General features: G+C 38.2%; 1 protein-coding gene across 4 annotated transcripts in view; it reads left to right on the forward strand.

The window, feature by feature from the left end:
- TAL1 (TAL bHLH transcription factor 1, erythroid differentiation factor) overlaps window positions 1–26,064 on the forward strand; it is a 47,303-nt gene that overhangs the window by 16,918 nt on the left and 4,321 nt on the right. Inside the window, exons 3-4 of one of the 4 annotated variants that reach the window (XM_040360543.1) lie at window positions 6,706–6,797; window positions 12,483–14,217. In XM_040360543.1, the coding sequence (XP_040216477.1) occupies window positions 6,706–6,797; window positions 12,483–12,904 (514 nt within the window). In that variant the 3' untranslated portion in view covers window positions 12,905–14,217. Of the gene's footprint in view, window positions 1–6,702; window positions 6,798–12,482; window positions 14,218–21,930; window positions 22,758–26,064 lie in introns of those variants that run through there. The other 3 variants (XM_040360544.1, XM_040360541.1, XM_040360542.1) reach the window with 3 other exon arrangements.

A 26,064-nucleotide genomic window follows, 5' to 3' on the forward strand; every position in this document is an offset into this window, starting at 1 on the left:
ACATACAGTGAGTGATCTGTAGCGATCGCTCCTGTGTTCATTCTTCTTAACTGAAGTATAGCAAGCTATGTTTACCATGTATTTTTCATCAGATATAGGTACACATCTAGGGCCAGATTCAGGTACCTGCGCTGCGGCGTAACGTATCTCGTTTACGTTACACCGCCGCAAGTTTTCAGCGCAAGTGCTTGATTCACAAAGCACTTGCCTGTAAACTTGCAGCGGTGTAACGTAAATGCGTTCGGCGCAAGCCCGCCTAATTCAAATGGGGCGTGTACCATTTAAATTAGGCGCGTTCCCGCGCTGAACGTTCTGCGCATGCTCCGTTAGGAAATTTCCCGCCGTGCTTTGCGCGAAATTACGGCGCCCGACGTGTTTTTTGAACGGCGACGTGCGTTACGTCCTTTCGTATTCCCGGATGTCTTACGCAAAAAAATAAAAATTTGAAGTTCGATGCGGGAACGACGGCCATACTTTAACATGGCTGTTCTAAATCTAAGCCATGAAATAGCAGGCGTAAAATTCAGGCTGTACAAAAGTTATATGTTCGTGTGATATCCCAACATGTTTCGCCTATTTGGCTTCATCAGGGGATTAAATGTGTTGCAAACCCTTACAACACCCTTTATGCTACAGGTAAGCCTATAATAAGGCTTACTAGTAGCTACCCTGGATATCTCCTAAACCTGAACGATTTAGAAGATATCCCCTGTATTTGCATGTGCCGATCTAATCGGCACATGCACACTGAAGCAATGGCATGTACATGCAGTTGCTTTCAGTGACTGTGCCTTTATCAGCGGGTCCCGCGCGTATGTACGGGAGTGATGTCGCTGTGGCTCCGGCCAATCACAGCGCCGGATCCGCGATACCTGGAAGTAACTCCGGGACGTCATGTCGGTGGCCAGTGCTGTGTCGGCCACCGCAGCAGGGGCTTCAATCCCAGGTGAGTATTATACAATGAGTTGGTATGCTGTGCATACTAGCTCATTATGCCTTTGTCTTGCAGGTGTTAGATTATTATTTATTTATTTTTAAAGTGGGTTAACAAACCAACCGGAATACACAAAGAAGCCCCCAAAAAGGTCACCACCATAGTCAGGACCAAGAAGGAGAGGGGGCACTGTGCGGCCACAGAGGACACATACCGACCAATTTGAAAAGTACTGAGGATGAACACAGGGGGGTGCCTGTGGATAAATTAACTTATATCCAAATGGGATGGATTGGTTATTGCTAAGTTATTGTATGCAGAGGGAAAAGTAAAGTTTGCAGGTCGCCCTCGATTTATAATACATTTTATATTTTATTATTATCTGTTGGCACCATCATAATCCCACCCCGATCCTTTTTTTTAAAAAAACACTTCAGTCTCAACCACAGCAAGAGACTTGCTCATGATTTTATTCATTAATTCTGTCTCAGCTTTGGTTTCACATCATTTGTGGTATTCCGAATGTTATTTTATGTATTTATGCTTTACTTCGTTATATTAATTATTTTACGTATCTCGTTTCATTTAATAGAAAATATAAACCATACCCACCCCTTCCACCCCTATCATTTTCTAATATATGTTTACTATGCTTCAGTTTGTGAATGAACAGGAAGCCGCTCAGCACAGAGTACTTCCCATTCGTTCACAGTCCAGTGCAGCTGAGGCTGCAGAGAAAGGGAATGGGGAAGCTATGTCCTCAGTCCCTTTCTCTCTGTTTAGACCCTTGATATTTCACCAAACCCCCCTACAAAGCTCCTAAATAAATTGTAAAAAAAAAAGAATAATAAATATATTGTAAAATATCATTTAAAAAATAAAATTGTAAAAAAATATTTTTATTAAATAATAAAAATAAAAACTACTGGCACCATCCACTGCCTTACTGACACGAATCACAGCTCTGCTGACACCATCAACTGCTCCGCTGATATACACACTTGTGTGTTTGTGCTCTGGGGTGCACACCCTAACGCACACCAATGACCAAAACCATATAATATGAGGACAAAAACCTCAACACTTTCAATTTGTATGCAATCCAGCACTACATAGGTGAAGGTAAATCTAAAGGAACTTGAATAAAAAATTGCATAATGTATGGCCATCTTAAAGTGGTTGTAAACCCTTACAGACCACTTTTACCTACAGGTAAGCCTAGATTAATGCCGCGTACACACGATCGGTCAAAACGATGAGAACTGTCTGATGGACCGTTTTCATCGGACCAAACCGATCGTGTGTGGGCCCCATCGGGGCAATCTTGTTTTAAAAATGCTGATTAAAGAAATTGCAAAAACGCTAAAAAACGTTGAAAGGCTCCCTGCAAAGCTACTGGCGTTTTTTTTATAGCTTTTATCAGCTTCAGTGTGCATGGAGCCTTATTGGTGACATGACGCCTTTAAAACTATTCATTATTATCAAAATATACATTTTATGCACAGAAATTTTGGAAATGTCCGTTATTAGAACAAACTGACCAAATCATAACATCAGAGCAACACATACATCACTTTATTATACATTATGACCATATTGTATATATATATATATATATATAAATATATATATATATATATATATATATATATATATATATATATATATATATATATATATATATATATATATATATATATATATATATGATAAATGTAGTCATTTTATTTGCAGTGCCTCTTCGGGGTAAAGCAAATGGTATTGTAGCTTCTTCGATCAGAAATATTTTATTAATCTATAAAAATAACAAAAACTATTTTGCTCTTGTCTAGATGTCACCGCATTGGGATTAGCTTCTCGTTTTGGTCATTTGGATTGTATTGGAGGCTGTTTTTTTTTTTGATGTATCATTGTGCCTTTTTAAATTTAATTTAAATTTAATTTTTTTTTACAAATGAATCATTGTGTTTTTTATATAATCATAATTGAAGATTTTTCAAAAAAGAAATAACAAAAACCAGTAGAGAGTCTTGTTGGGACAATAAGGAGCTAGGTGCTACTACATGGAGGGATTTGTGGAAGTGTCCCAGATTTATAATGAAAAAAAAATGTTATAATTAAATGGAAAACCCCTTAAATGACCTCATTAAGCTTTACATGGATCTTATTACCATTCTACTTCCTCTGTGGCTCAACTTTTTAGCCTTTTCCTGTTTTACTTCCCTTTCTTTGTCACTTCTTTAATGACATTTTCTATAACTTTCTCAGAACTTCCTCTCTCCTCAGCCACAAACACTTTGTCTTCTCGGTGAATCCCAACCCCCTTGTGATCAGTTTATTTTACCGCAATATCTTGATATGATACTTAAAATAGATGCCTACACAGACATTGCCTTGTGTTGATGGATGTGGAAAATTAACTATAACAGTAATTTAATAAAAGCGTGAATTGAATTAAATATTATGACATCCTACTTGATAATATCAGAACATCAGTTACTTAACTTATTATACTTATTTTTATTTATTTATTTATTTTATGTATTTACTTACCTTACTAAACTTAAACTTAAATTATTATACTTATTTATTATTTTCTATTTGATTTTATTTATTATTATTTATTATATTATGCTTATTTACTTAATTTATTTTTATTTCTTATAATAATTATATTATTAACTTATAGTTACTTATTTAGAATGTTAAGGTAGTCTTTGTTGAAATCCATTTACTGATGATGTGTAAATTGTAGGAGTTATAGATTATTATTATTATTTTTTATTATTATTATTATTATTATTATTATTATTATTATTAGTAATATTATTTCTATCCAAGCACATGTAGCATTCTAGAAAATGTCAAGATTGTTGAAATCCATGTACCGATGATGTGTAAATTGTAGGACTTATAGATTATTATATAGTTACATAGTTAGTCAGGTTGAAAAAAGACACAAGTCCATCCAGTTCAACCATAAAAAAAATATATTGTACAATCCCATATACCCAATTCTATACCCACAGTTATTATTATTATTATATTATTTTATTTTTTATTTATTTTTATCTAAGCACATGTAGCATTCTAGAAAATGTCAAGTTTCTAACAGAGCAGTAATATTTCCTGCTCAAAATGTTTTTGCTCTCTAAAAATGTAATTATTATAAAAATGTCTACATTTGCTATATTTTGCTGCTTAATCATTTTTATAATAATTACATTTTTAGAGAGCAAAACATTTTGAGCAGGAAATATTACTGCCCTTCTAGAATCTTGACATTTTCTAGAATGCTACATGTGCTCAGATAAAAAAATAAAAAATAATATAATAATAATAATAATAATCATAATAATAACTGTGGGTATAGAATTGGGTATATGGGATTGTACGATATTTTTTTTTACCCATCCACATCACTCCCTACTCCACTGACACTAACGATCCACTATTCTGACACTCAATTAAGGCAGGAAATTACATGTTTATACATTTTAGAAGGATGGGTAGTTATACAATTGCATTTTTATATTGCCATTTTTTTCATCAATGATTACGTTTTAGCATAAAATTGCACGGTAGTCACATTTTTGGAAAAATAATTGCACTCTTTAATTTTTTTCCCCCACAAATTAAAGAGATTTTATTTTACGAAGATTAAAATTACACTGTAGAAATTAGCTATTTTGATGCAATTTCTTTATTATGATAACTATAATTCATATTGATGATTATTTAAACAGCAAAATATATGGTGGCAATTTTAATAGTAATTACAGTTTTGGCGTGCAAAACATTTCAAGCGGGGGTTATCCACCCTGTTAGAATCTTGACATTTTCTAGAATGCTACATGTGCTTGTTTTACACTTTTATTTACTAATACATTCATTATTACAAGACTAAAATTTTAAGGATTCTATACTAAATAAAATGACTTTATTGCAGAAATTGATGATTGCTTTCTTCTAGTTGTCATAGTGTCAGTTAATTAAAAGGTCATATAAAAAAAGTTAATCTTTTTTTTTTTTAATAAGAAAAATGTTTCTTGTGCCAATAATCATCAAATATACAAACACTCCTATTTTCGATAATTCATGTATCAGTTTGACATATTTGTATGTACATGTATCAATTTGGCATATTGTATAATAATTTGATAAAAAAAAAAATATATATATATATATATATATATATATATATATATATGAACACAATATAATTGAAGGGTAAGGAACCCAGTATATACAATATGGGGCAGATCCACATACATCTGCGCTGGACGTAGCGTATCTAAGATACGCTACGCCGCTGTAACTTTTAGTTGGTTTGAATCCGCAACGAATCCGCGCCATAAGTTACGGCGGCGCAGCGTATCTCTCGCGGCGTAAGGGCGCGGAATTCAAATTCGGTGGGTAGGGGGCATGTTTCATTTAAATGAAGCGCGTCCCTGCGCCGAACGAACTGCGCATCCATAAAAACTCCCAGGGTCCATTGCTCCAAATGACGTCGCAAGGACGTCATTGGTTTCGACGTGAACGTAAATAGCGTCCAGCCCCATTCACAGACGACTTACGCAAACGACAAAAATTGCATCTTAGATCCGACGGCGTACGAAGACGTACGCCTGTCGGATTTAGCCGAGATGCCGTCGTATCTTGTTTTGAGGATTCAAAACAAAGATACGACGCGGGAATTTTGTGGATCTACCCCTATATGTTCTGTGAAATCAACATGGATTGAACAAACAATATGCCCTGGCTACCATAGCTACAAAAAAAATAATAATGTACATAAATATTGTAATATAATAATAATTCAATGTAAATAAATCATCTGAAATCCTCTAAAACTGTTTTTTTTTACAGGTATAACATTAAAATATTTTGGTTTAAAAATTAACTTCTCCTATTCATGTAGAGCATCCTCCATCTTGACCAACTGTCCTCCATTTTATATTTTGTTTGCTATATTTTTATAATAGCTTTCCTGTATTGCTCTTTTTTTAGCTTTACCTTTAATTTGATATTAGGTTAAAATTATTAAAAGAATAAATAAACAAATACTGTACATATAAAAATATAATGCATTCAATTTAATTCTGTATTTAAATAGCGTAAATAAAATATTTTTATTTATTTTATTTTAAAGCTTGATATGTATCCTCATCAACAACATCAGCAGTACATTTTTTTAGACATTCCAAAGGATACAACATTTAGGGTCCTTTCACATGTGCGGACCGTTTTTTAGATCAGTTTTTTATCATCAGTTGATCCGTTTTTTCATCAGTTTTTCATGAGTTGTCATCCGTTTTTCATCCGTTTTTCATCAGTTTTTTCATCCGTTTTTTTTTTTTTTTTTTGTTAGAACTTTATTTTTATTACATATTTTGATGAAAAACGGATGTTAGCGGATCGGATGTTAAACGGATCGTCCACTAACATCCGTTTTTCGTCCGTTCCGTTTTTTTGACGGAAGAAAAATAGGGTTTTCTTCCGTTAAAAAAAACGGAGCTTAACGGAGACGGATTTTAACGGACGTTAGCGGATGCTCATCCGCTAATGTACGCTATCCCATTGGAAAGCATTGCAGTCCGTAAACGGACGTATGAAAAAATGGATGAACGGTCCGCACGTGTGAAAGGACCCTTAAGAAGTGAGCCCATAACCCAACTATTATTTTTGATTTTAAATACTATACATTTATTACAGCTGTTGACACTGCTTTTGTAAAAATATTAATAGCCGCCTTGTTAATTTTTCAGCAGCTATTTTGGAGTTCCAGAAACCTTCACGGTGTTTAATAACAATTCGCGAATCAAGAGACGCACGGGACCCTACGAAGTAGAAACTAATGAAGGTAAGCTATAAGCCTTTAATGCTATTTCAGTTGAGAAGGGCAGCTTACAGTTTAACAGGTATAAGTGTAAAAAGGGTTTACTGTTTCTGTAGAGGCCGTGTAAAATTCTGCTGATCCAGAAAATCACGCAGACCTCTGTCCCCTGCTTCTACTATTTCATTAAGCAGGTTAAAAAAAAACAGCTCTTAGAAAATATATAATTTTCAGTTCACCAAAGTATTCTTTTAAAAATTAATAGGGTAGGTTAACAATTCAGGTGGTTTAATCACCTGACATCGGCCTTTGTATTGGGTTGCCTCACACCAGCTGACATAAAGCTTGCATTGGGAGTCTTGGCTGTTTAAGAGATTTTGGCTATATAGTGCTTTGAAAAAGTATTCATACCCCTTAAAAATTTCCACATATTGTCATGTTACAACCAAAAACATAAATGTATTTTATTGGGATTCTATGTGATAGACCAACACAAAGTGGCACATAATTGTGAAGTGGACGGAAAATGATAAATGGTTTTCCAAGTTTTTTTTACTAATTAATATGTAAAAAGTGTGGTGTGCATTTGTATCCAGCCCCCTTTACTCCGATACCCCTAACTAAAATGTAGAGGAACCAATTGCCTTCAGAAGTCACCTAAGTTGTAAATAGAGTCCACCTGTGTGTAATTTAATCTCAGTATAAATACAGCTGTTCTGTAAAGCCCTCAGGGGTTTGTTAGAGTACTGCATCATGAAGGCTAAGGAACACACCAGACAGGTCAGGGATAAAGTTGTGGAGAAGTTTAAAGCAGGGTTTGGTTATAATAAAATCTCCCAAGCTTTGAACATCTCACAGAGCTCTGTTCAATCCATCATCTGACAATGGAAAGAGTATGGCACAACTACAAACTGGGCAAGTAAAGCATTAATCAGAGAAGCAGCCAAGAGGTCCATGGTAACTCTGGAGGAGCTGCAGAGATCCACAGCTCAGGTGGGAGAATCTCTCCACAGGACAACTATTAGTTGTGCTCTCCACAAATCTGGCCTTTATGGAAGAGTGGAAAGAAGAAAGCCATTGTTGAAAGAAAGCCATAAGAAGACGCATTTGCAGTTTATGAGAAGCCATGTGGGGGACACATGTGGAAGAAGGTGCTCTGGTCAGTTGAGACCAAAATTGAATTTTTTGGCCTTAAAGAAAAACGCTATGTGTGGCAGAAAACAAACACTGCACACCACACCATCCCCACTGTGAAACATGGTGGTGGCAGCATCATGTTATGGGGATGCTTTTCTTCAGCAGGGACAGGGAACCCGATCAGTGTGGATGGGAAGATGGATGGAGCCAAATACTGGGCAATCTTATAAGAAAACGTGTTGGAGTCTGACAAAGGCAGGACAACGACCCTAAAAATACAGCCAGAGCTACAATGGAATGGTTTAGATGAAAGCATATTCATGTGTTAGAATGGCCCAGTCAAAGTCCAGACCTAAATCCAGTTGAGAATCTGTGGCAAGACATGAAAATGTTTCTTGTACGATGCCAGATCATGCAATTTTTCGTCGGAAAACACAATACAAATACACTACAATACATTACATAATTTTCTAAATTGTTTTCTGTCATACAAGAATTTTTGTAAGTTGAGTAACCTCTTCATTTTTGATATGAGACTAGCATGCAAAGAAAAACGGATGATTATTCGTCCGATATTCTCATTGTGTGTGTGTACGAGGCTTACGTTTACAGATTTGTTGCATGTAAACCAATTTATTTTTGTGTGTGTTTCATTTAAGTACCTGGCTGCATCTGCACTTAAATATCTTATATTAGTAACTCATTTCTGCACACTTATGTGGTAATTTTTTTTTGCGTGTTCTGTAAAACAATCAGTTTCTCAATTTTTTTTTTTTTTTATAAATCATGGACGTATTTAATAGAGAAGCGTAAAGAAAAAGACTGCCAAAGTGCCATAATCTGTTGCTACCAATCATATTTCTGCTTACTGTACTCATATGAAAGGAAGTTGTTTTCTAAGGGATGTGGGATTAACACATTGCTTGTTTCCTGACTGAGTTATATGTTCTACAAGACTTTATCAGACTTCATCCAACAAAATAATTATATAATTATAAAAGGATATGGCAGGGCTGGCACCAGACAGTGCGTAGAGAGGGTATTTACACATGAAGGCAGAAATTACAACCTTACAGAAGTTCAGACTTTTTCTACTGTACAAAACAAATAGTTTTCAGTGGTTTCTCTGTCTGCATTAGAGGGATTTCCCATAACTTCCTGCTCCAAGGATCCGCTGTCACTGGAACCGGAAATGAGGAGAAATTTCCTCAATGAGGATACAGACCTCAGGTTCTAACCTTTCCCAATGCTACCCATTCTATACAAATCAAAATGGTTAGTCTGGATCTAGACTTTAAGGCCCCTTTCACATTGAGGCGTTATTACCGCATTTTTTCAACGCCTCAATGTGAAAGGGGCCTAATGGTGGGCACCTTTACTATGCGAGAGGAACTGTTTATGGAAATGCTATTAGCAATGCTTGATTAGCAAGGGAGGTCGCTTAATGAATTTGAAGAAGGCATTGCCTGCCACCCACAGTGCCTTGAAAAAGTATTTATACCCCTTGAAATTTTCCACATTTTGTCATGTTACAGCCAAAAATGTAAATGTTATTTTATTGGGATTTTATGTGATAGACCAACACAAAGTGGAACATAATTGTGAAGTGGAAGGAAAATGATAAATGGTTTTCAATTTCAATAAATATTTGAAAAGTGTGGCGTTTACTCTGATACCCGTAAATTAAATCTAGTGGAACCAATTGCCTTCAGAAGTCACCTAATTAGTAAAATACAGCTGTTCTGTGAAGCCCTCAGAGGTTTGTTATGCCTCGTACACACGGCCGGACTTTCTGAGAAAAAAAGTCAGACAGGCTTTTTTTCTTGGAAAGTCCGGCCGTGTGTAGCCTCCATCGGACTATTTTTGTCGGAAGTCCGACGGATCTTAGATAGAGAACATGTCTTTCTGTTGGACTTCCGACTCACGGCGGACTTTTGCGTGGTCAAAAGTCTGACAAGGCATTAGAGGACCTTAGTGAACTAAACAGCACCATGAAGGCCAAGGAACACACCAGAAAGGTCAGGGATAAAGTTGTGGAGAAGTTAAAAGCAGGGTTAGGTTATAAAAAAATATCCCAAGCTTTGAACATCTCATGAAGCACTGTTCAATCCATCATCCAAAAATGGAAAGAGTATGACACAACTGCAAACCTACCAAGACATGGCCGACCACCTAAAGCAAGGAGAGCATTAATCAGAGAAGCAGCCAAGAGGCCCATGGTAACTCTGGAGGAGCTACAGAGATCCACAGCTCAGGGGGGAGAATCTGTCCACAGGACAACTATTAGTCGTGCACTCCACAAATCTGGTCTTTATGGAAGAGTGGAAAGAAGAAAGTCATTGCTGAAAGAAAGACATAAGAAGTCCAGCTTGCAGTTTGTGAGAAGCCATGTGGGGGACACAGCAAACATGTGGAAGAAGGTGCTCTGGTCAGATGAGACCAAAATTTACCTTTTTGGCCTAAAAGCAAAACACTATGTATGGTGGAAAACGTAACACTGCACATCACCCTGAACACACCATCCCCACCGTGTTTATTTTGAGCCCATCTTCAAACTAAAATGGTCCAAATAGCTCATCTTTTTTTATCAGAAATGACGTTTATTGAAAAACCAAGCAAAGGTACAATTATTCACATTTCTTGTACAGCAACCAAATAGCTCATCTTTAAAGTGGAGGTTCACCCAGAAATGTTAATTTTTAACATTAGATTGATGCTCATTTTTCCAAGAGGGAATCGGGTAGTTTTTTTTAAAATCGAAGCCGTACTTACCGTTTTAGAGATACATCTTTTCCGCCGCTTCCGGGTATGGGCTGCGGGACTGGGCGTTCCTATTTGGGCTGCTCTGTGCAAATTCACTGCAACAGAGCAGGTAAGTATAATATGTTTGTTATTTTTTTTTTTTTTTATTTAAACAAGACTTTTTCAATCACTTTAAATCCAATAAGCATTCAAGTTTATACAGCTTGGAGTTGGACAGTTTGCAAAAAATTTTGATTTGGTCAAAATACTCACTTGCCTAATAATTGTGCATACAGTGTAAATCCAGTTGAGAATCTGTGGCAGGACTGGAAAATCACTCTCCATTCAATCTGACAGACCTTGAGCTATTTTACAAAGAAGAATGGGCAAAAATGTCCCTCTCTAGATGTGCAAAGCTGGTAGAGACATCCCTAAAAAGACTTGCAGCTGTAATTGCAGTGAAAGGAGGTTCTACAAAGTATTGACTCAGGGGGGCTGAATACAAATGCCCCCCACACTTTTCACATATTTATTTGTAAAAAAAATTGAAAACCATTTATCATTTTCCTTCCACTTCACAATTATGTGCCACTTTCTGTTGGTTTATCACATACAATCCCAATAAAATACAAGGGGTATGAATACTTTTTTTAGGCACTGTACTGCACCATAATAACATGGACCCAGGTTGATTGAACAGCATTAATAGTGTTGTTGTCATCTCACTACAATAATTTCTGGTAGGATCAACAGCTATTTTTATGTACTTGTTAAAAGGGTCATGTAAAAAGCCCCTAACACTAAGTAGTTTTTTTTTTAAAACAAAACTTAAAAAAAACATACATGGAGAAGTATGTATGCTTTTCTTAGGTGTATATTTCTATTTTTTCTAGACATGCACATTAAGAAATGCCCTCTATACATACCTATGTAGTTATACCACTGCAGGAAAGTTACCAGTACTCCCATAATTGTCCCATAGAAAGAAAGCACAATGACCTATTTGCAAATGCGCCACAGTTAATATGTGATGCTGCCACCACTGCGTATACAGTATATTTGTGTATATATATAGATATATATATATATATATATATATATATATATAAAAAATATATACCTTGTTTAATATCTAAAGGCTAAGGGGGTCAACACAATCATTTTCTGCACAAGCTGTCATTGTACAAGAAACACCTAGGAGTGAGGTTTTTGTCCATTACCTCACATGACAAGATATCCACTATGAATTACAAAACGGAGAAGTTAAAGTGATTGTAAACAATCACCTTGTAAAAAAAACATTCAGTTTAAAATATAAATGAAAGGCAAAACATTTTTGTATAAATATTATTTTGTTTATATATAAATACCATTTTTCCATTTTTATAAGTGATTGCATTCCCTCTGTTCTCAGCTGCATAAGAGCTGGGGGAGGAGAAGCAACATCAGCACACTGATCTTCCCAGTAAAAGGCTGTGCAGGGGGGGGGACGGTGTCAGGACAAGTCTGATCATTGGAGGAGAGCACACTGAGTTCCCGGCACAGAAAAGAATTGACCACGCTGTGTTCTCCTGCTTACTGTGGTCAGTTTTTCATAGGAAAGCAGAGGGACTGGCAGGAACACCAGGGATTTCACACAAAGGAAGCAATACAAAGAGAACAGGATACTTTTTCATACAAGTACATGGTACAGTGTGCACATATCAGGAATTTGAAATGTTGGGGTCACAAACACTTAGTTAATTGTTTCTCCTTGGGATTGGGATCTGATAGTTAGATGGGCACATGCCCATAATTTGATCTTTTCTCAAGATATTCATATTTTTTTCCCAGGAGGTACTCAGCCAAAGGTGGTCCGTCGTATCTTCACAAACAGTCGGGAAAGATGGAGGCAGCAGAACGTGAATGGGGCTTTTGCTGAGCTCCGCAAGCTCATTCCCACTCACCCTCCAGATAAAAAGCTCAGCAAAAATGAAATATTACGCCTGGCTATGAAATATATTAACTTCCTAGCCAAACTTCTTGATGACCAAGAAGAAGAAGGCAACCAAAGAAGCAAAATAAGTAAAGATAATGGCATGGTCCAACAAGATCTTCTCCAAGAAATACTTTCCCCAAACTCAAGCTGCGGAAGCTCATTAGACGGTGCGCCAAGCCCAGACAGCTTCTCAGAAGATCATGACACAATGGACTCCAAACACAGCAGAAGCCTCCACCAGTCTATGCTCCCAATTGAAAGTAACGGGCAGCGATGACACCTTTGGGGAAGAAAGATACCCTATTGACTGTCTATTGACTGGGACCTATTGGCTTGGGCTATATTACCTTCTCACGGTGTTTATTAACATATCTGGGATGGAAAAACAATATTTCTTCTTAAGGTACTCTGAAAAACCTTCAAACTTTGACTTTTCAAGCCATGTCTGCAATGCAAGAAAGTTTTCCGAGAAGAGGGACTTGCAAAAACTGGCCATCTCTCTCAGTTCAGATTTTCTTTTGAGGGTTTGCCCATACTCTCCAAACATGTAGCAGTTTGATATTGCTGTATATGCAACTAGGGAGCTAAATAATACTAAAGACGATGTTCCATGTTTCAACAAGTACAAACAGCTCACAGACCAAATGAGCTACACAAATAATTTTTAATTTAATACAAAATACTATTTTTCATGTGAAAATGAGAGAAGCTTGTTTTTTTTAAATGCTAACTTAGCTGTAAAAGAAGCTAATCTTATATTCACGTTGGGACTCTTCTTACAAAGCATCCCAGGCGATTAAAGTTAAGGGATTTGATACCCTATAAGACTATACAATGGAAATATTTGTATGTGGTACCTATTGGGAAGAAGGTACAGTATATATACATTGGTTATACTTGTTTGCTATACAAAAGTATTTTTATTATTTATGATAGAGCAGCCTAATGTAATATAGCCACACGATGTGTAGAACCATGAGTAACATACAGTATTATATAACATTTTACAAACTGCAGTGCCATTTGGTACCATGGGTGGTGTTGCTTTGGTGAAGACACATTTGGGCATATGCAAAGAGGAGGGGTGGGTAACTTGTAGCAGCCAATAGGACATCAGGTTTTATTAGTCTCTAAAAAGTAATTAGTGCTCACTGCTACATTTTGTACTATATTAATAAACAAGATAGGACTGTGCAAGGACTAATGGTTTCCTGCAACCCATAGCTGCCAATCAGATGCCAGCATTTAGCTCCAAAATGCAAAATCATTGCTGTTGGCAAGGCATGAGCTTAAAATCAATGTGCAAAATTCAGTAAGCAATAGCAATTAGTCTTAATTCGTCTTTAATCATTGACTCTTGCAAAATCGATGAAATTTCGAGATGCTACAAATTATTACCAACGTTTGTAGGTCATTATTTCGCTTTGCTTTTTTTGCCTTATTGAGTAATTGCCATTATTTTTAAACAAGGCCACTAAAGATTAATTTATACAAGCTAGTGCTTTAGAAATTGGTGCTATTGCCTACTGTAGCAGTGGTCATCAACCCTGTCTTCAGGGCCCACTAACAGGCCAGGTTTTATGTATTAGCTTGGGGAGATGCAGACTAAAATTACTGCAATCACTGAGCAGCAAATGATATCAGGACAGGGTTGATGACCACTGTACCATAGTAACCAATCCAAAGGCAGAAGATAACGTGCAATGCTGTGGGTAGTAGGACTATTTTTACTTTGTGCTATCTTTTAAGGTGACCTAAAATGTCTTTGTATAGAGCAAAAGTCCCTTCTTTGTTTTTCAAGAAGGACCCCAGCTCAAGTTTAAAACTTCCTTGGGTTTTATGGCAGTCATCAAACCTACCAAAATAGCCGAGTCTCGTGTTCTTTTCTTTGGAAGCAAAAGACATCGATTTTTTGGTTTCATATTGAAATTGTGCATTTACGTTTTTAACATGTCATGCCAGTTGGTCTTTTTGAAGATAATGGGCATAATATGTGGAAATAAATGAATGCATTAAAAAAATGTATTCTTTATTATTTCATCACCTTATCATTTACTGTTACATATTTTCCACTATTACTGTGATAAAATATTCAGACAATTTCCAATTAGCTAATCCTCTTTACAAAAGATGCCGTATCTAGCAGAACCTCATGGTTGGCATTGGTGGTCTACTATTTGGATTTTTCCAGTGTAACATATTTAAAGTGATTGTAAACGGTCACCTTGTAAAACAACCCATTCAGTTTAAAATGGAAATGAAATGCAAAACATTTTTGTATAGAGATGAAAAAAATATATATAAATATATTTTTTCCCGTTTATTTTTTATAAGGGATCAGATTCCCTCTGTTCTCAGCTGCATAAGATCTAAGGGGAAGGAAAAGCAGCAACACACTGATTATCCCAGTGAATGGCTGTGCAGCGGGGGAATTTTTTTGCACAAAAACATGCCATTTTAGGTTTAAGAGTGAAACCATCTACTGTATACACTGTTTTATTTTACATAAGTAAATGCACAATTCAATAATGTCCTTAAATAATATGACTGTTAAAAGAAACCTATACCGAGAGAAATATGTAAGCTGCTATTGCTGCTTCTGAAAATGCTGGTTCCCTGGCAGTGCTCTTTTAATCAGTGGCCCAGAACAAGCATTAAATAGGCAAAATCATAGTGAAGCAGAGCTCTGGATCTTCACACTGTAATGGGTCAGTTACTGAGAAAGTACTGAAGCCGTTGAATCAGCATAGGGAGAAGGACAGCAGTGGTGGCCATCCAATTATCTCAGTACAGGTGCCACTTTATAGGGCATAATCTGGGTCAATAAATGGGAAAAATAGGTACACCCAATATGTTTTACAGTGGGAAAAAAAACTGTCTCCTTAGACATTTATGTAATTAAAGCGGGAGTTCACCCGAAATTTTTTTTTTAACATTAGATTGATGCTCATTTTGTCAAGGGGAATCGGGTCGTTTTTTTTAAATCGAAGCAGTACTTACCGTTTTAGAGAGCGATCTTCTCCGCCGCTTCCGGGTATGGTCTTCGGGACTGGGCGTTCCTATTTGATTGACAGGCTTCCGACGGTCGCATACATCGCGTCACGAGTAGCCGAAAGAAGCCGAACGTCGGTGCGGCTCTATACGGCGCCTGCGCACCGACGTTCGGCTACTTTCAGAAAATCGTGACGCGATGTATGTGACCGTCGGAAGCCTGTCGGAAGCCTGTTAATCAAATAGGAACGCCCAGTCCCGCAGCCCATACCCAGGAAGCGGCGAAGAAGATCGCTCTCTAAAACGGTAAGTACTGCTTCGATTTAAAAAAAAATACCCGATTCCCCTTGACAAAATGAGCATCAATCTAATGTTAAAAATTAAGTTTTCGGGTGAACCTCCACTTTAAATCTTGTTTGCCAAAACAAATTGTCTACTTTTATAATAATAATCTGTGGCTACAAAGGATTACTCTGCAAAATGTTGTATATTCGGTAGTAAAGGTACATCAGCCTTTAAAATGATGTCCCAAAACTGTCTTCTTCCTAACCACATGTTAAAGGAGAACTCTGATCAGTGGGGTTGAGACCAGCATGAAAATATATATTTTTTAATTCCATGCCCTGGTTTTGCCTATTTGCCCCTTAGCTTCCATATATGTACTATATCTCATGTGTTTTCCTATGTATTCAGCTTTTTGCCTGGAGTTCAGCTTTAAGCCAACCCTAATCAGAGGCAGTGTGTCTCACTAGGGGCCCTTACAGCTTAGGGGGGGGGGGCAGCATACTTTCCTTTAACCTTCTGTGGTTACCATGTTGACTTTGTAAATCAGTCTTCAAAAACCTTCCTAGATAAACGTGTCTTTGTTTCAGAAGATAAAGTGGAAGAAATGTAAAATTAAGGTATTATATTGGGGGGGTGTCTTCCTGCACCAAGCTGACTTCCTGACATAATTTAAAATATTATCAGCTGTCATTCTGGTGCTTCCCTTTACCAAAAATGGCAACTACCACAGAGCTACGTAAATGTCAAATATCTAAATTTCTTCTTATTTTCACTCATTTTTAAACTTTCACATATATTGTTAAAGATACAATTCGTAGCCACAGTAAGTGGCAGAGGAGCAGGTTATTCACGCACCCAAAAGTGTGTGAATACTTGCAAAGGGCATTGAACGGAGAAGTCACAGTCAGAAATGTAAGCATTTGCAGTCTGGTTTCTGCAGGTATTTTTACATCCAAGTGGTCCTGTGCTGAACGAGCCACTTTAGAAAGAAACTGCCCCCCTATTCCCTTCTTTTTTTTTTTTAGATGCCATCTTACCTATTTCACTGGATTGTCCTTCATAAACATACTCACATGCCCAGCAAATACAGAGATGCTCTGCAGTAACAGATTTGCTGCTGCTCACAAGCTCCCGTGCCACCATCTTCCTTTTAATCTAGAAGATAACTGTCTCTTCCTGGTTTTCAAGCTGGTCCCCTGGTGCTGCGCCGCTGCGCATCATCAGGGGGCTGGCTCTAAGAGATAACAAGAGACAACCAGTGTATAAGCAGCCAATTGCCCCTGAAGCCTCCTTGGATGTACATGATGTACATTCCAAGAGGCAGTGGGCTCGTTGGGGGACGTTATTCTTACCCAAACCCGGAAGTGTGGCTCGTAGAGAGATGTTATTCTCACCCAAAACTGGAAATGTGGCTCGTAGGGGGGCTTTATTCTTACCCAAACCTGGAAGTGTGGCTCATAGGGGGACATTATTCTCACCCAAACCTGGAAGTGTGGCTCGTAGGGGGACGTTATTCTCACCCAAACCTGGTAGTGTGGCTCGTAGGGAGACGCTTTTTTCACCCAAACCTGAAAATGTGGCTCGCAGGGAGATGTTATTCTCACCCAAACCTGGAAGTGTGGCTCCTAGGGGGACATTATTCTCAGGCCCCGTACACACGACCGAGTTTCTCGGCAGAATTTAGACAGAAACTCGATCGGAGCTGTATTCTGCCGAGAAACCCGGCCGAGTGTACACTTTCGGCCGAGGAAACCGATGAGAATCTCGTCGTGCCAAATAGAGAACATGTTCTCTATTTCCTCAATGAGGAAATTTGGCTCGCCAAGATCCTTGGCGGCTTCACAAGAAACTCGACGAGCAAAACGATGTGTTTTGCTCGTCAAGTTTCTCGGCCGTGTGTACGGGGCCTCACCCAAACCTGGAAGTATGGCTCATAGGGGGACGTTATTGTCACCTAAACCTGGAAGTGTAGGCATTTAAAATAATTAAAATGTCTGATTGTGGAAAAGTAGGTGAGAGAGTGAAGGCCTACTTTTACCCTCCTTTGGCCTTAAATTTTTAGATATCCCAAAATGCTAGCCATCATAGCAAACTTCCCTCCATGTTATTTTCCTTTCTATATAATTGTGGGTTCTTTGAAATGTGCCTATTCTTAACCTCTTATTTAAAAGTTCTAGTGTAATAATTATTTTGCGTTAGGTTTGCTAGTCCTTTAAATCAGAAACCCTGCACATCTAGCTCCCACCTTTCTCCGTCTCACTCCATAAGTGTTGGGAATTTGCCGTAGGATTCTATTGGTTTGACACTTGATTGGCATAGGTAGAGGGTACTGAAGGATTGTGGGACCTGGAAGTGCACAATGCAATACTGTGAAATGGAAAACCCAGTGGAACTGGGACATAGAGTGGAGTCATATACATACACTAAGCTAACTTCTTCATCCTCCATCATTCAACCCCATTAAATTGAGTTCTCCTTTAACATTGTAAAGGTCGCATGAATGCTTGCTTATTGTTGGAAAGGTACATATATAAATATATATATAAAAATATAAATATATATTTTTTATCACTCTTCTTTTGCTTGCGCTGGATTTCGATGTATATTACAGCACTTTCCATTAATGTCGTACTGTTCAGCGTTACGTCATGAGTTTGTTTTCTGCATTTTTTGCAGAAAGTCAGTAACCAGGCCTGGTACCCAATTTAACCTTTTCTCTCCACATCCAGCAGGGGGAGGGTTAATTTTGTAAAGCCGTTTCGGCGATACAGTCTACGTGCTATGTAGAAGTTTTTTTTGTTTTGTTTTTGTTATATAATGTAATATTAAAAATGTTCCTAAATAAAAAATTCTACAAACAGTGACTTTTGGCTCTTTGGATGGTTCTTTTGTATGAGCGCAACATTATTGCTCATATTATTACTATTACAATTCATAGTGATATAATAATCAAGATGCTATAACTTTGTTTTACTGGAGGATTACTCACAAAGAAAATGGTTTAGCCTAAAGCTATCTTTACACAGAGTAAATTTCAGTTGGTTCCTGATCAACCAGTCGAAATTTGCTCCATGGGTTGCACTTTCGCCACCTTTCTGTCTGCCCAGGTAGAAAATTGTCAGCTGAACAGCAGCGCCTACATCCAATCCAGTTAAAGGCAGGAACTGTTCGGGTATTTTTAGAGCTGATGGCAATGGCTGTCAGAATACAATATCCCGCAGTGGGAGATTCGCCCATCTGTGATGTTAGCAAGCTAAAGGAAAAGATGCTATGTGTGCATGATTGGCTTAAAGTGGTATTAAACCCAAAAGCAAACATTTATTGTATTACAGCTGATCAATTCGTAGATGTGGTGGTTGCATTGGTTTTCTTTTTTAGGCTTTCTTTCCTACATTTTCTCCTGGTGTTTTGGCCATTAAGCCTGTTTTTCAACAGAACAAGCTTTCCTGAAAATGTAGCAAGTTACAGTGTTGAGACAAACCATTTACCACTGACATAGGTGCTTACAATGATCAGATTTGATCTGATCCACCTAAACGGAAAAGATCCCCTTCCATTTTTTTTTTTAGTGGACTGGTTTGGACCCAGAAGTAGGCGGGTGTATATGGACACAAGTCGGTATACACCCACCTGTCCATAGGAATGCATGGACCTTCTGATCAAGTCCACCTGAAAAACTGTGAAAGGAGCCTTAGTCCATCTAACATCCCCCTCCCCCTAGATTAACAGTTCCCCTGTGTTACCTCATCTAGAGTGGGGGCACTCTAATACAAGAGGTGTGTTACTAGCCAGATCATTCGAAAACAGAGGGAAAAAAGGCCTAAAACGAGAAAACTGATGCAGCAACCACATCTAGGGATTGGTAAACTGCGTTAGATTTCAGTTTTTGGGTTTATGACTGCCCTAGGAAGTGCCTATAGAGTCCTGCTGTGGCCATACGCGTACCCTAAACCAATACAACTTGGAACAACCCGGATGTTTTCAGGTACCTGTCCTGTAGCATAAAATTAATGATGTTTTCAAGCATCCAGGGAGCTGCAAGTGGCATGTTAGCCGACCATAGAAGTGAATGTTTTCAGATTATATGGGCTGTTGATCCATGCATACTGTATGGAAAGTATTATTTCCAGGGCCCCAGAGGTGCTAAATTAAATATGGGAGGCAGTGGTGTTAATATAAATATAAATAATAAAAAAAAAGCACTTGGCAGTTTTTTAAAGGGTCCCAACGATAGCCGGTACAAAAACATCTCAAATGACTGCCTCTCCCATAATACTTTTTCTGCAAGCCCAATTTGCTCCCCTACCATCCTCTTTTTCTTTTGTATAATGCATACCTAGTCGGTCTTGGACTAGCTTCACCACCAATCTGTGTCTCCTAACTCCCTACTTTCAGCATGTCTCCATCCTTCAATGCCCACTACAATTTTGTGACCTTTAGTGATGTAAGAATCAGATGATGGAACCACAATGTGCTGCAGGGGGCACAGGCATCTGACACTCCTAGATGTGTAACATTCCGATGAGTCTGGCAGAGGATGCAGTGTTTTGCAAAGCACACAGGGGAAGTATCCAATAAACATAGCAACGTTCGGGGCAGGCAACAGACAGAAGAGGGATTTGGTAATGTAACAAAGGTTTGGATGAACAGCAAATAGGAGAAGTGTCCATTGCACATAATTACATAGTTAATCTGGTTGAAAAAAGACACAAGTCCATCCAGTTCAACCAACACATAGCAAAGGTCAGGGCAGGCAGCAGACAGCACAGGCATTCTGTAATGTAGCAGCGGTCAGGGCAGGCAGCAGACAAAAAAAGTATCTACTAAACATAGTAAAGGTCACAGCAGGCAGCAGACAGTAGAGGGATTTAATAATGTAGCTCAGTAACCGGAACAAGCAAGTAAAACCACAGAATCACTTGGTCTGCAGAAAAACACTATCACAAAAACCGAGGTACAAGTTGATCAATTGCTGTGTGGGGCTGGAAGGCTGTGTCTCATTGCCAGGCATCGGGAAAGCTACCGAGAGGAGGAGGAGTGCTGTCAGTGACGGCTGGTGCTCAAAATTTTTGGGGGGGCGCAAACGAAAAAAAAATGCAGAAACCACAATTAAAACCTTACAGAAGTCCAGACTTTTTCTACTGTACTAAAAAAACATGTTTTCAGTAATGTCTCTGTCTCTTTCTCATAACTCTCACGAACCCCCTGTCACTGGAATCGGAAATGAGGGAAATCTCAATAAGGATACAAACCTCAATAAAAAAAATAGAAACACGCTCTAACCCTTCCCCATGCTATACAAATCAAAAAGATTTTCCTGGATCTGGACTTAAGTGGAGGGCACCCTTACTATGGGAGAGATTCTGTATATGGAAATGCTATTAGCATTAGCAATGCTTGATTAGCAAGGGAGGCCGCTTAATGACTTTAGAGGAGGCATTGCCACCTATTGCATCATAATAACGCTGACCCTTGTAGGTTGAACAGTGGTAGTAGTGTTGTTGACAGTAATTTATGTTCTGGAGAAATCAACAGCTATTTTTCTGTACTTGTAGTATTTTTTTTTCTGAGAAGCGGAGAAGTATGTATGCATTGCCGAGGTATAATACATGTTTTTATTTTGTCTAGACCTACACATTAAGAAATAATGTCCTCTATACCCCTGTAGTTGTACCACTGCAAGAAAGTCACCAGTACTCTCATAACTGTCCCATAGAAAGAAAGCACAATGACCTCTATGCAAATGTGCCACAGTTAATATGCAGCTATGATGCTGTCACCACTGCCTATTATTAATTGAATTGTTTAATATCTGAAGGCTAAGGGGGTCAACGCATTTTATGTCCTTGTACAAGAAAAGCCTGGGAGTGAGGTTTTTGTCTATTACCTCACATGACAAGATATCCACCATGAATTATAAACCAAAGAAGTTAAGGGTTTCTCCTTAGTTACATTGGGATCTGATAGTTAGATGGGCACATGCCCATAATTTGACCTTTTCTTAAGATATTCATATTTTTTTTCCAGGACGTCCTCAAACAAAGGTGGTCCGTCGTATCTGCACAAAGAGTCAGGAAAGATGGAGGCAGCAGAACGTGAATGGGGCTTTTGCTGAGCTCCGCAAGCTCATTCCCACTCACCCTCCAGATAAAAAGCTCAACAAGAGTGAAATATTACACCTGGCTATGAAATATATTAACTTCCTAGCCAAACTTCTTGACGACCAAGAGGAAGAAGGCAACCAAAGGAGCAAAATAAGTAAAGATAATGGCATGGTCCAACAAGATCTCATCCAAGACATACTTTCTCCAAACTCAAGTTGCGGAAACTCATTGGATGGTGCGCCAAAAGATCATGACACAAAGGACTTCAAACACAGCAGAAGCCTCCACCAGTCTATGCTCCCAATTGAAAGTAATGGGCAATGATGACACCTTTGGGGAAGAAAGATACCCTATTGACTGTTTATTGACTGAGACCTATTGGCTTGGACCATATTCCCTTCTTACTGTGTTTATTGACATATCTGGGATGGAAAAACAATATTTCTTCTTAAGGTACTCTAAAAATAACTCAACGTTTGACCGTTCAAGCAATGTCTACAATGGAAGAAAGTTTTCTGAGGAGAGGAACTCTCATATCTGGTCATCTCCCTCAGTTCAGATTTTCTTTTGAGGGTTTGCCCACACTCTCCAAACATGTAGCAGTTTGATATTGCTGTATTTGCAACTAGGGAGCTAAATTAATACCAAGGACAATGTTCAATGTTTTGACAAGTACAAACAGCTCACAGACCAAATGAGCTACACAACTAGTTTTTAATTCAATACAAAATAAAAAATGTCATGTGAAAATGGGAAAAGCTTGTTTTTTAAAATGCTAAATTAGCTGTAAAAGAAGCTAATCTTATATTCACGTTGGGACTTTTCTTACAAAGCATCCCTGGTTATTAAAGTTAAGGGATATGGGACCCTATAAGACTATACAATAACAATTTTTTATGTGATACCTATTGAGAAGAAGGTACAGTATATATACATTGGTTACACTTGTTCACTATACAAAAGTATTTTTTATTATTTATGATAGAGCAGCCTAATGTAATATGGCCACACAATGTGTAGAACCATGAGTAACATACAGTATTATATAAAATTTTACAAACTGCGGTGCTATTTGGTACCATGGGTGGTGTTGCTTTGATGAAGACACATTTGGGCATATGCAAAGAGCAGGGGTGTGTAACATGTCGCAACCACTAAGACATCAGGTTTCATTAGTCTTATGCCTCGTACACACCATCGGTTTTCCCGGCGGTCAAAAGTCCGCCGGGAAAACCGAGGGGAAAACCGAGAACCTGCTCGGTTGCTTTTGCCCTGTACTCACGGCCGGTTTTCCCGACAGGAAAACTGTCATGATAGCTTTGGTTGGGAAAACCAACTGTGTGTATGCTCCACTGCAGCGTTTACCATAGGAAAACTGCCGAGCAAAAAATCACAGAGAATTGCGGCGGAAAAAAAAAAGAACAAGTTCTCATTTTTTTGCTCGCAGTTTTCCCTGTCAGGAAAACTTCTATGGAGCATACACACGACCGGTTTTCCCGACCAAAAGCAAACATGGCAGTTTTGTACAAGGCATAAGATTGTTGAAAACCGCTCCAAAAAAGGGATTAGTGCTCCCCACTACATTTTGTACTATATTACTAAACAAGATAGGACAGTGCAAGGACCATTGGTTTCCTGCAACCCATAGCCGCCAATCAGATGAAAGCATTTAGCTCCAAAATGCAAAGCCATTGCTGTCTGCATTGCATGGGGTTAAAATCAATGTGCAAAATGCAGTAAGCAATGGCAACCAACCTGAATTTGTGTTTAATCATAGATGCTACATATTATTAGTGTGCTTTCTATGTCATTACGCTTTGATCTGCCTCATTATTTTTAAACAAGCCCACTAAAGATTAAGTTATACTGGCTAGTGCTTAAGAATATTGGGGGGAAAGTGCAAAATCTGGTGCAGCTCTGCATAGAAACCAATCAGCTTCCAGATTTATATCAAACCTTAAATGAACAAGCTGAAGTTAGAAACTGATTGGTTACCATGCAGAGCTGCACCAGATTCTGAGTGTTCCAGTTTAAGTAAATCGCCCCAAATGGTGTTATTGCCTATAGTAACCAATCCAAAGGCAGAAGATAAAGGCCAATGCTGTGGGTAGTAGGACTGTTTTAACTTTGCGCTATCTGTTAAGGTGATCTAAAATGATTCCAGTTTCCATTGTATAGAGCAAAAGTCCCTTGTTTGTTTTCCAAGAGTGACCCCAGCCCAAGTTTACAACTTCCTTGGGTTTTATGGCGGTCATCAAACCTACCAAAAATAGCCGAGTCTCGTGTTCTTTTCCTTTCTTTGGAATCAAAAGACATTGATATTTTGGTTACTTATTGAAATTGTACAATTGCATTTACATTTTTAACATGCCGTGCCACTTGGTGTCTTTGAAGGTGCTGGCTATAATATTTGGGGAAAGAATAAAGTGCATGCATGGAAAAATAAATTCTTTATTATTCAGTCACCTTATCATTTGCTGTTAAATACTTTCCACTATTAATGTGATAAAATATTCAGACAATCTCCAATTAGCCAATCCTCTTTTCAAAAGATGCCGTATCTAGCAGAACCTTATGGTTGATGTTGGTGGTCTACTATTTGGATTTTTCCAGTGTAACATATTTAGGTCATTTGCCAACCCAATACTTTTCATGACTTTTCATGCTTTTTAGAGATAATTCTTTCAATCCTTTATTCAGGATTTTTTTTTTCCAAAGTGCTAAAGCAATGGTCTACATAGGTTGCTAACTCTTTCAAAATGCTGGTATAAAGGGAGACAGAGACTTTTTCCTTCTGTGTGCGCCCATTATGTTTAGTTGGCATTGCCAACTACAGTTTTCTTACTCTGGTTTTGTGTTTTTTTTCATCACATAAAGTGATGGTGTGTACGCGGCATAAGAGTGCGACCATCTATAACACTGTCTTATTTTAAATGCACATTTCAATAATGCCCTTAAATAATATAACTGTTGAAATAAACCTATACCGAGAGAAATATGTAAGCTGCTATTGCTGCTTCTAAAAATGCTGGTTCCCGGGTGGTGCTCTTTCAATAAATGACCCCGAACAATAATTAATTAGGCAAAGTCCTAGTGAAGCAGAGCTCCAGGTCTTCAAACAGTAATGGGTGAGTTACTAAGAAAGTACTGAAGCCATTGAATCAGCATAAGAGGAAGGACAGCGGTGGTGACCATCCAATTTTCTCATTACAGGTGCCACTTCATAGGGCATAATCTGGTCAAATTACACGGGCAAAATAGGTACACCCAATATGTTCTACACAGTGGGAGAAAAACTCTCCTGAGGCCCCATACACACGAGAGGATTTATCCGCAGATACGGTCCAGCGGACCGTATCCGCGGATAAATCCTCTCGTGGATTTCAGAGGATTTCTATGCGATGGCGTGTACACACCATCGCATTGAAATCCGCGCTGAAATCCTCTGCCGATGACGTGTCGCGCCGTCGCCGCTATTATGACGCGGCGACGGGCGCGACGCTGTCATATAAGGAATTCCACGCATGCGTCAAGTCATTACGACGCGTGCGGGGAATCCCTTTAGACGGATGGATCCGGTAAGTCTGTACAGACGAGCGGATCCATCCGTTGGAATGGATTCCAGCAGATGGATTTGTTGTGCATGTCAGCAAATATCCATCTGCTGGAAATCCATCCCAGGGGAGATTTATCTGCGGATAAATATCCGTTGGCGTGTACACACCATAGGATCTATCCGCAGAAACCCATTTGATGGGATTTATCTGCGGATAGATTCTATGGTGTGTATGGGGCCTTATACATTTCTGTAATTAAACAGGAATCTTGTTTGCCATAAAAATGTCTACTTCTGTAATAATGATCTGTGGCTACAAAGGATTACTCTGCGAAATGTTGTATATTTGGTATTAAAGGTACATCAGCCTTTAAAAATATGTCCCAAAACTGTCTTCTTCTAACCACGTTAAAGGAGAACTCTGATCAGTGGGTTTGAAGTCAGACCAGCATGATTTTATTTATTTTTTCAAATTGTATACCTTCCATATACACTATATTA

Source organism: Rana temporaria, chromosome 7 (genome assembly GCF_905171775.1).
Source record: "Rana temporaria chromosome 7, aRanTem1.1, whole genome shotgun sequence".
NCBI lineage: Eukaryota > Metazoa > Chordata > Amphibia > Anura > Ranidae > Rana > Rana temporaria.